Source organism: Lepus europaeus, chromosome 7 (genome assembly GCF_033115175.1).
Source record: "Lepus europaeus isolate LE1 chromosome 7, mLepTim1.pri, whole genome shotgun sequence".
NCBI lineage: Eukaryota > Metazoa > Chordata > Mammalia > Lagomorpha > Leporidae > Lepus > Lepus europaeus.
In genome coordinates this window covers 53,914,835-53,926,359 of record NC_084833.1, presented here as the reverse complement: position 1 = coordinate 53,926,359, position 11,525 = coordinate 53,914,835, and the positions used below count along the sequence as shown (strand labels likewise).

Here is an 11,525-nt window from a genome sequence, read left to right as displayed (position 1 = left end):
CTGTAATGGGATTCCCTGCCCCCCACCAAAACATATTCAGGTCTTCACCCCTCATCCTCAGAATGTGACCTTTTAAGTATCATATTAGGGGCTGGCAGCGTGGCATAGCGAATAAAGCCACCATCTGCAGCGCCGGCATCCCATATGGGCACCAGTTCTGGTCCTGGCTGCTCCACTTCTGATCCAGCTCTCTGCTATGGCCTGGGAAGGCAGTAGAAGATGACCCAAATCCTTGGGCCCCTGCAGCCACATGGGAGACCTGGAGGAAGCTCCTGGCTCCTGGCTTCGGATGGGCACATCTCGGGCTGTTGTGGCCAATCAGGGAGTGAACCAGCAGATGGAAGACCTCTCTCTCTGTCTCTACCTCTCTCTCTCTTTCAAATAAATAAATACATTTTTAAAGTATCAGATTAAAATGGGGTCACTGGGATGGGCCATTTAGCCAGAACAGACACATGTAGGAGACGATGGCCACCCACAGGCCTGTGGCTGCTGGAAGCCAGGACGAGGGCACGGAGCGGACCTTCTTCCCTCTGTGTGCTCAGGAAGAAGGGACCCTGTTGCCTCCCAGTCTCAGACTCCCCGCCTCCAGGGCGGTGAGGCCAGGACTCTGTTCAAGCCAACCAGTGTGTGGCGCTGTGTCACAGGAAGCTATAGCATCAGGATTTGCCGGAAGAGCTCCACCTGTCTTAGCAAATGGACATGGGCCAGTGTCCCTGCAGAGCGGCTGGTCCGCGGACAGCTCTGGGCGGGGGAAGGAGGGGACTTCGTGGTAGCCTGGGGCCCGGCCAATGAGGCTTGGGAGCCCAGTGGGCATGGGGAGGCCTTAGGAATGAAGATGTAGAGCTGTCCCTGGGGAGGCCCCTGCCGTGGGAGGGACCTGAGGTCGCGTTGTGCTTCTTGCTGCCTGGGCGGCCTAACAAAGCCGGCTGGCAGCCTGCACTAAACACTTGCTGTGCCGGCAGTTTCCCTCCTCGCTTCCCTAGGGATGTGAAGCAGGAAGGGCAAATAGGGGCACACCTTTCGCCACAAGACCTCCCAGATCAGAGCAGCCAGGCCTGGATCCCCACAGAGCACCAAATGACCACATAAAACCTTTTCTTAATCAATCGCGTTTTATTGTCAGTTATAAATATTTTCCATTTGTCCCCTATTTACAGTTGCAAAATAGTTTAAGATATAATCCCCTCACCCATCATTCAGCATCTTCCTAGAAACTCCATGAAAATCGCATAGGAAATACAAAGCTCTTTTTGGGGGTCCCCACTAACCTGGCTCCCCCAGACTCCCAACAACCCCACGTGGACAGCAGGCGACGGACGTTGCGGCAGGTGCTACACAGTAGCAAAGGGGCGGGTGGCAGCTTGCGGGGGGCGGGGTCAGGACGACAGGCTCCGCAGGACGTTGGTGATGCCCCAGTGCTGGCCCGAGCACTTCTGCAACACCAGCTGGAAGCCGAACTCCAGGTCGCTGTTCTCCTGCAGCTCCAGGCAGCGCTTGGACTTGCGGTTCTGGATGGGGCCTCCCTAGAGCCGGGGTGGACAGGGAGGTCAGAGGGCACCGGGCAGTGCAGGCCAACATGGGCAGTCTCGGGCCTTGTGACTGGTGGGGGCTGGAGTTATGTGTGGCCACATGCCTAGGTTCAGCATTCTCACGAAATCCCAGACAGCCCCATCTTTGACATCACTCTGACTCACCCAAAGGCTGGACCGTGTCTGTTTTCTTCCCAGTGCCCAGTTCTTTGCAAGGACTTCTGTCTACCTGCATGGGCAGGGGCAGGCAGGTTTGCTCCTAGCCCCAGGGCTGGGCCCTGCTGTGAAAAGCAGTGATGACCAGCATTCGAGCATCCCCTGCGGCCTTGTGCCTCCTGCTTCCAGGGCCCAGCCCCCAAGTAGACCTCTGCTCAGGCTCCTGGATCCCATCTGCTGGTCTCCCCCAGCCCTGGAGACACCTGGTTTCCCCCATGCAATGAATGGTCTGGAATGTTCTGTGGTCATGCATACTCAGTGAACGTCCCAAAGCCCCTTGAAGGAAGCAGTGTCCTGCTCCCCAGAGAAGCCCCACAACAAAGAGGAAGCCGTCCACTTTAGTTGTGAGGGGACCTGTGCAGGGCTCGGTGAGGAGCCCAGGGGGTCAGTGTGGGCTGAGCGTCTCTGAGTGACCAGTGTTGTGCTGGACGTTGGCCTCCTGGGTGAGCGTTACTGATGGGGTGGGGTTCTTGTCAGGGGCCCCTGCAGCTTTCTGGCACTTGACTTCTCGGCCAACTCCCCCTGCCCCCAGAGCCCACTCTCCCTGGGTTTCCCAGCGTGGTGATAACCGGTGTCTGCATGGGAAACCCATGCAGTTTCCTTCATTCATCCTCCCTTCAGCATCAACTCCCACCCCGCCCTCGGGGCTGTCTATCCCGCCCCATCATACTTGCCCAGGATTGGGACCCCATCATCTCTCACAGGGACAGGGACAACCACACCAGCCTCCTAACAGAGCTCCCTTCCAATCACAGAGGCAAGGAATGGTCTCCCCAGTGCACGCTGGCTGGAGGACCCAGCTAGGCACTGCGGTGCAGCACGGAAGATCTTCATGGCTTGGTCCTGCGTCTCTCTCTAGCACCCCCAGGCTCCACACCTTTTGCCACGGCATATTGGAGCTCCCTGTGGCTCTCTGAACTCATCTGCATTATCTCAGGGTTCCCAGACTTTGAACAAGCTGTGGCCTTAGCCTGGGGTCCTTCTCTGCTTCCGGAGCACAGCGAGGCCACAGCCATGTCTCAAAGCCTGGCGCCTGCTCATTCCCCAAGGAAGCCTCCCCCCTCCTACCCACATCCCCACTCCCACCTCGGCTCCACCCTGCGGGCTAGACACACTCCCTTTGTGCCTTCTGCAGCCCAGGGTGGGCAGCATGCCGGGACACGGGGAGAAGGCAGAACTCTTCTGTAAGGAAGCCATCATGAGTGCGTCACGGCCATCCCCGTGGTAACAACTGACATCTCCGGAGAACACTGAGACTCCGTCCCCACAACCACCTGGGAAACCAGCAGTCTCCTGGATGCGAGCAGGTGAGCACACACCGCTATGACCCGAGGATTCCAGTGGAAACATGTGTACCAACAACGCACACCTGGACACTGAGAAATGTGATTGGTTAAAGCTCCGACCTGGAACTGACCCAAACATCCAGCAAGATAAAGCAGACAAATGGCCTGTGGTCTGTACGATGGAATACTACACAACAATGAGAACAAGCTAGAGCTACACTCAGTAAGGAGACACCTCACCAACACAGCCTCCAGCAAAAGAATACATACATGATGCTATTTATAGAAACTATTCCATTTATAGAAACTTCATGATGCTCTTTATAGAAACTTCTATTTATAGAAACTTCTCAAACAGGCAAAATCAAGCCATAGTGTCCAAGTCAGGATGGTGCTCCCCTCTGGGGAGAAGGGAGTGGGAAGATGATTGGCAGGTGGCAGGGGTGGGGGTGGTGTTTCTAGGGTGCTGGTTGGTGGCTACCGGGATATTTGCTTTGCTTTAATGGTTGAGTTGAACATGCATGTTTTGTGTATAGTTCTGTACGCATGTGAGTTATTCCTCAGTTAAAAATATTAAAACAACAAACCCAGCTCCCTCACAAGGGACTTGAGAGGCGATGGGTTCCTTCCCCCTGCACCTGCTCCCTCCTGGCCTTTCCTGGGGAAGAGCAGCGCCTCTGTTCCAGCCGCAGAGAGAGCACAGCAGGAAGGGGAAGCAGCCTCCTCTCCATGAGCTCCTTGGGCTCCTCAGGGGGCCCCAGAGGGGCAGACGCAGGCTCAGCCCAGCCCACCCCAGCCGCAGCCCCTTCCTCAGCCCAGCCGCCGGCCGGCCTGGGCCACAGCGCACTCCTGAGCTCCATGGGCGCCTTGAGCTGTCCTCCCGCACACTGCGTCCCACCCAGGACTCGTCCTGTCCCTCAAAGGCTGGACTTTTGGACACAAAGGCTTCCCTTGTGACACTTGCTCTAGGTCAGGCCAGCCCATGGCTCTGCCCAGCCCAGGTTTCTAGGGCTTCTGGGTAAGACCTGGTGACTGCAGAGCCCACCTTGGAGCTGGCTCCTCACCGACGCCTCCCCGGCCACTCCCTCAGCCCTGCTGGCCCAGCCCTCTGGGCTCCTCTAGGAAGCAGGGGGCAGGACAGGCAAGGGCGAGTGTGCGCTGGGCAGGAAGAGGCGGCACTGACGCCAGGCTTCCTGTCTGGGTGTCAGCTGTGAGGCCTTGGACAGGGCCTCCGGTTCACTGCCCGTCAGGCCAGAGGATACTTTCTGTCCTGACTATGGGGAGGCTGGGCAGAGGACTATGGGGACCCCTTTGCCAGCTGTAAAACAACACACAGTGCACCACAGCAGAAAGGGGGCAGCCCCAGGGCCCCGGCCTCCCCATGGAAGATTCGGGAGCTCAGGACCTCCTCAGCAGCCACTGGGCCCCCAAAGCATGGAGGAACTTGTCTATTAACACAGGAGGCCACGGCCCCTCTTTCCCTGGTGGTCCCTCAAGCGCATCCCAGACCTGCGATGCTGCCCTTGCATGGGGCCCCTGGCCATGTCCGGAGGGCAGAGGGAGTAGGGTCTCTGAGAAGCACAGCTGGCGTCTCCCAGGAGCCCCATCCCCACCCCGGGCCACCATGTGCTCAGCAGACAGAAAGCACGTTGTCCCCCTTTGGTGCCAGAGGGAGCCTGGCCACTGGCGCCATCCCGCCCCCCTGCAAGCTGCCACCCGCACCGTCTTTCTCAGCCTTCAATCCTACCACCAAGCAAGCTCATCTCTCTGCCTCTCTTTGTGCGACCTCCGTTCACCAGAATCGCAGTCTGCCTTGCCTCTACCGAAGGCCCTCCTGGGAGTTCACGGCCAGCCTGGTCCTGTTCTGTCTGCAGGCTCCGTGCGTGAGACAGAAGTCTCCATGGTGCTCATTTATCACGTGCACAGCACTGGCCCAGACGCTCAACACGCACTATGGGGTGGAGATGACAACCATTCCCATTTCACAGAGCAGGCGCCTGAGGTTCAGAGAGGCTGGGACACGTGCCAGGGTCACAGCGTCAGTCAGTGGTAGGGCCAGGCTGGGAACCCTTCACTGTTTCTCACCCGGGTTAGTGAGCAGCCCTACTCCACCATTTATCCCACCCCAGGCCTGTCTCAGACACACTGACCTAGGCTGAGGGAGCTGGGTGGGGCGAGGGGGGGGGCAGCGCCTGGGGTGGAGGATGCTCATCTCCGTGAACTGTCTGATTTGTCCCTTTGGAATCCTCACATCAGAGGATGTCCCCTGGAGGGGACAGCTGAGCAAGGCCACGAAGGAGGAGGGGGGAGCTCAGGCCAGGAAGCTCCTGCACCATCTCTGTGACCCGTGGCAGGTGGGTGGGTGGGACAGAGCGGGCTCAGGGTCGGGAGAGGAGGTGGGGTCGGCAAGGGTGGGGAGAGGGTTGTGTGGGACTTCATGGGCCACAGAACAGGCTTGGGCTCTGTGAGTGACATCTGATGGGTGGGTTAAACAGGCCACTCCTGGGGCTGTGTTGGGTGCAGCACCCTGGAGGAAGGAGGGGGCAGAACACTGTTAGCAGACTCCAGTTCCCACACTTAGGGCCCAGCGCGCAGCCTCAGGGCCCAGCCCAGTGTCTGGGCTGGGGCTGGATGCTGAGACCCTGACCGGCTCCTCTCTCGCTCTCTCTGCAGGCCACAGCGGCTTGGTTTACCAGTCCAGTCACCTAGCCTATTTGTGTACTACAGCTACAGAATCTGGAAACACACAATACTTTTAATTAAAGAATTGAAATAAGGGCAATTAAACCTGGCAGGAGAGAAGCTGCAGCATACAGAGAGCTTAATTGGAACGGAACCCAAATTAAATATGGAAACAGCAGTTAAAAAAAAAAAATCGGAAGTGGAACGTATAGAATGAAGACGGCTACTGATCAGCCAGCCCCGAGCCCGGCTCCTCCTCTCTCTGGGCTACTCTGGGCTTCTCTGTGGCCTAGCCAGCACCAAACTAATGAGCCCTGCTCCTCCTGGGCTTGCAGGGTGGGTAAGTGGATTAGAGAGCCGGGGGGAGGGGCGCGGGTGGAACTGGAGGTCATGGTCCCCTGGCCGCTCTGGGACGCCAGGTCTGGGATGAGGCTTTTTAGGTTCCCACGTGCTGCGGGCCGTGTTGCCCGTCTGGGGGGACTCAAAGGATCACACATAAGTCATGGCTCAGGGACAGGGTGTACCCAGCGCCCATGCACCTGTGTACCCCGAGGGGCAGTGTCCGGGTGCCTGTGCTGAGCTCCCCGGCCTGGCTCTGCAGGAGGCTGTGTGTGCACTGAGGCCTGGGTCCTGTCTCTTTGCTGCTGCTCTCAGAGCTCCCGTTCCACTCTCCTCTCTCATTAATTTTCCAGGGCAAGCAGCCCGGTGGGCCTCTGGCTTCCAGCGCAGAGAGCTCGGAAGTTTCCAGGTTAAGTAGTTAATGATTAGTAATCAAATACTTCAAAGCTTGGGTGGAACTTCCTGGCTAGTTAAAGAAACCGTGAGATTAGGTGTGTTTTGTAGGGTAAAGTGGCCTCTCTGTGTTATGAATATTCAACACCTGACTTAATCCATGTATTCAATAAGCACTCTGGCGTTTTCTTCCTTAAAGGGGACTCACCTGGCCTGAGTGCGATTTGGTCTGGGACTTGCTGTGGGGCCCACTGGCTGAAGACAGGACATGCGACAGCAAGGTGGCTGGAGGGAGTAGGCTGGGGTGCAGGGGCTCACCGTCTCCACACCCCGGAGCCTCATGTGGTGGGAAGACTGGACCCCAAGCTCCCGGGGCAGCATCAGGCTGCATTCCTAGAGGCAAGGCAAAGGCACCAGTGGGCTGTGCTTTAAAGCGTGGGTGGGGTGGGCATTTAGCCTCATGGTTAAGCTGTCAGAGCCCATACCATGGTTAAGCTGTCAGAGCCTGGGTTGCAGCTCTGTCTTTGCTCCTGTGTGCAGCTTCCTACTAAGGCACACCCTGGGAGGCAGCAGGTGACGGCTCAGGTACTTGGGTCCCTGCTGTGTCCCTGGCAGACCTGCATGGACTTCCTGGGTCCTGGCCTCAGCTGTTGTGGGTCTTTGGGTAGTAAACCAGTGGATGAGAGATTTTGCTTTCTCTCTCTGTGTGTTAAATAAATAAATAGCAACCACATTGAAAAATAAAGCCTGGACCCTGGGGACAGAATTATCAGGTTCACTTTTGACAAATTAATCTCGCCTCAGTTCTCTCAACTGTAAAATGGGTATGAACACTGTAGGCACTTTATAGCACTTTCATGGGGGTTAGGTGATATTTATAAAGCAGGGTAGTGCCTGGCCCATAGTGGGCACCGTAGGAATGCTTGATAAATTTTATAATCTCACCCAAGCTGAGGCATCCTACGTGGTCCCCATCTCTGTGGGATAAGGCAGAAGAGGGCAGTACCTCCTTCCATCAACTGAAATAAGTAAACATTCATTTAGAGGCTTGGCCAGCTCGCCAATACCGGCCAGTTCCACACTTGCCCCCTGCTAAGTCTCGGCCATGGAAAGCGGTTTTACTTAAGAGCTGCAGTACAACAGCTGACCGCAGGCTTTCTTTTCAGCACAGAAGGTTCTCGGCACTGGACGTGCTGACAGCACCTGGGCACTGGGGCGGGAGGAAGGCAAGGCCCCTCCTCCTCGCGTGCGGGCAAATTCTTTGGCAGAACGAGTGGTGCTCCCCGGGAGATGCGCTGAGCAAATGGGTCCGTTGCTGCCCGGGTGAGTCATCTTGCACCACATTAGCTCCCACAAATCACAGCCAGCCAGCCCTTGACAGGCAGGTTTGGCTCTGGGCTCTGCTCGCTTCCCGGCAGCCTCCTGTGCATCTCTTCCTTCCCGGCGTTGACGCGTCTCTGCTGCTCTCCCCAGCGCTGCTCATTTGAAAAACCCACACACATTGCAGTGAGACGAAGCCTGCACGAGAGCCAGCCCTGTGTGTCCCTGTGCCCCACGCCCACTTCAGTAAAGAACCCAAAGTCTGGAATCAGCACAAGACAGAGTTGGACACTTCACCAAATTCTGTCTTTTCCAAAATGTCCCTATAGCCTTGTCCTCCACTCTGTACAGTGTGTGTATCTGTGTAAGCATAAAATATTTCCGCATCTCCCACAAGCAGAAGTGCACGTGTAGAGCTGGCACTGTGGTGCAGCAGGTTAAAGCCCTGGCCTGCAGTGCCAGCATTCCATATGGCTGCCGGTTCGAATCCCGGCTGCTCCACTTCTGGTCCAGCTCCCTGCTAGTGTGCCTGGAAAAGCAGTGGAAGATGGTCCAAGTCCTTGGGCCCCTGCACCTGTGTGGGAGACCTGCAAGAGGCTCCTGGCTCCTGGCTTCAGATCGGCTCAGCTCCAGCTATCGCAGCCATTTGGGGAGTGAACCAGTGGATGGAAGACCTCTCTGTAACTTTGTGTTTCAAATAAATAAAATAAATCTTTAAAAATATGTGCATGTGTGTCCTGTTATTTGGAGCACCCCACTTAATACCATCTGCAGCTGGGGTACACCATCAGCTCACTGTGCTGACTGCAGTCACAAGGGATCTTCCAACTAAGCAGGGCCCCTCGTCTATAACCTTGAAGTGTCCTTGACATGCTGTCCAGTGATGGCTGCCCAGCAAGTACCCATGCTTCTGGTGCACCTGTTGAGGGCAGCATCTGGCCCCGTTCACACCTCCCACAAACCCAGCTCGGGACCTGGCACTGAAGCCCTTTCATTACGATCTGAGAGTTTGTTTTTTTTTTTAACAACTTCGTTTGCTCAACAGCACAGTGGGTGCCTCCCGCTAGGTGCTGCAGATGGGGGAAGTGTGAGACGCAGTCCTGTCCAACCATCTGTTGGTTGACAGAAGAGAGGGACATGGGGTAAAGTATTGGGTAGATGATTCCAGAAAGTGGGGCCAAGGCCTTCATCCGAGGAGTTCAGCTCATTCTCAAGTTCACGGTGCTGTGTGCTCAGGGTACCCAGTGACGCTAGCTTCTAGGTGGAGTATACCCTTCCCGGGGCAACTTCACAGAGATTAGACTTACAGCATTACCAGGTTGGCACGCCCCCAAACCACCCAGTCCAACACCACTCAAAGCCGTGGAGCCTTTGGTGGCCTGCTGATGGCCCCAGAGCCCATCTCCTCTGTAAGCCACCAAGTTCATGGACAGCTTGATGAGAAAGCAGCCCCCTGCTCTTGGTTTCTCCCTGTCTCAGAGCTGCACAGGAGAAGCCTGCTCAGCCTTGCACCAGGCAGCCCTTCAGGCACTTGGAGGTGGAGTTCAGCCCCTCCTGAGGTCTTTCTAGTCTTAAATAGTCACCATCCCTCCTGCCATGCATTCAAAGGTGTACAGAGGTTGGAGCTTAGAGGACACACATTCCAACAGCAGCCTTCCTAGGGCAAGAAGCCCTTCCAGAAGGTCTCTGGAGAGAGCATGCCAGGAATTGCTTAACCATTGGAAGTCACAGCAGGGGTGGTGATGGGGTGGTATCTTCACACCCAGAGGCAGTCCTTGCTTTGCTGGTCAGGTGTCCTGCTACAGAGATATCTGGGGTGACCTGATGCCATCTTTGCTCTCCTCCCACTAGTCCTGGGGTCTCTGGCTCAAAGTCCCTTTCACTAATGCTGCACCACCAAATCCCAGAGGCTCCCCCCCCCCCCCCCCCCCAGATCTCGGTATGAAGGGCACTCTCCATGGCTTGAAAGACAAACTCTTAATGCACTCCTAATCCAAGGAGGCGGTCACTAGAGATCCTTCAACCAGGAGAAGTCACCAGCAGGAAAAAACAGGGGCAGCAAGTTGCCACGGCTCAGCGGGTATGGAGACGGGAGACACTGGCTGTGTAGAGACGGGTGTGTTGCTAGCGGGAGACATCTCTGGCTGCCCACCTACTGTTACTAGAACCCAGAGTCAGAGGTGGTCCTGGGTTAACGCGCTCCTGCCCCAACTATGGGCATGTAATCATCACTGTCTAATAGAGGGTGAGACGTCTCTCCAAGCCCTGTCGCCACTGCTGGGCCCCATGCCCCCTGCTCCCTGGGACAACGGGTCCTCCCAAAGTCACTTCTAACCCCCACTCCTTCCTTCCAACCCACCCTGCACCCTGCTGCCAGGGGATCTTCCAGACCCCACCTTGCAGGTCTGCTTAGAGCCCTCCCAGGCCCTCCCTTGGCTCAAAGGGGGAGTCCAGACTTCTTGAAGCGGCTCTCATCAACCACAGCCATCTGCCCCCAGCTGCAGGCCCCACTGCGAACTCTGGATTCCACGCACGCCAAACAGCAGCTTCGTATTCCTCAAACGTGCTCTGCTCTTTCGTGCCCCGGCCCAGACGCAGCCCTCGCTCGGGATGGCCTTTCCCTTTTCCACGCCTGGAAACTGTTGCCGCCACTTCCGAGATCAAACACGCACCTCGCCCGTGAAGCTGTCCCTGGGCTCGGCAGGCAGAGCCGGTGACCGGTCTCGGAACGCACAGACGCGGGCTGTTTCTGCTCCCATCAGCAGCTTTTGTGGTGTGTTTACACGTCCGCGAGCACCTCGAGGGCAGAGGCCACGTCTGATTCATATCTGCGTGCCTCCTGCCAAACCCCCACGCTCAATAAATGTTTGATGAACGACTGAAGGAAAGGGCGTTCATCATCGGGAAATCGCTCAGCAGAGCCCTGTACATCAGTGTCGCCAAGAGAGGTTTTCGTCGGAGGTAGTTTCTGGGTGTTAACGCTGCTCTGGCTCAGCCTGAAGCAGTCAGAAGCTCTGGTGGGGGTTAGAGGAAAGACATTTTGTTTGCTAAACAGAAGAGCTGCGAGACGAGATGGAACCCGGAGATATGCAAATGCCCGTTTTATTTGTAGCAGAACCTGGGAGAGTCACACTAGATTATTTTGAAATTAATGCTGGCTGAGTGTCTGCAGTGTAAATGTGGTCCTCGGGAGAGTAAAGGCTGCATAATGTAAAACCAGAAAGCAGCTCGGAAACCCACCCGGAGCTCCTGCCAGCCCAGCCTCTGCACCAGAACATTCTAGACGGTAGGACCCCCACATTATCTGCAAAGATTTTTTTTTAAGATTTATTTACTTATTTGAAAGTCAGAGTTGCTCAGAGAAAGAAGGAGAGGCAGAGGGAGAGAGAGAAAGAGAGATCTTCCATCTGCTGGTTCACTCCCCAAATGGCCACAATGGCCAGAACTGAATTGATCCGAAGCCAGGAGTCAGGAGCTTCTTCTGGGTCTCCCACGTAGGTGCAGGGGCCCAAGGACTTGGGCCATCTTCTACTGCTTTCCCAGGGATGCCGGCACTGTAGGTGGTGGCTTTACCCACTACGCCACAGTGTCAGCCCCTGTGCAAAGATTAAAACCTGTTGCAGGGCCAGCATTGAGGCACAGTAGGTTAAGCCACCACAGTGCCAGCATCCCATATCTGAGTGCTGGTTCGGGTCCTGGCTGCTCAGCTTCCGATCCAGCTCCCTGCTAGGGCAGCTGGGAAGGTTGCAGAAGATGG

At 56.3% G+C, this 11,525-nt stretch overlaps 1 protein-coding gene across 1 annotated transcript in view; it reads right to left on the bottom strand.

Moving 5' to 3' along the window:
- Positions 1-1,116: 1,116 nt before the first annotated feature.
- The window catches only part of GALNT18 (polypeptide N-acetylgalactosaminyltransferase 18), a 337,202-nt gene continuing 326,793 nt past the window's right edge, over positions 1,117-11,525 (bottom strand). Inside the window, exon 11 of the mRNA XM_062198112.1 lies at positions 1,117-1,526. Coding sequence (XP_062054096.1) covers positions 1,380-1,526 — 147 coding nt within the window. The 3' untranslated portion in view covers positions 1,117-1,379. The remainder of the gene's footprint in view (positions 1,527-11,525) is intronic.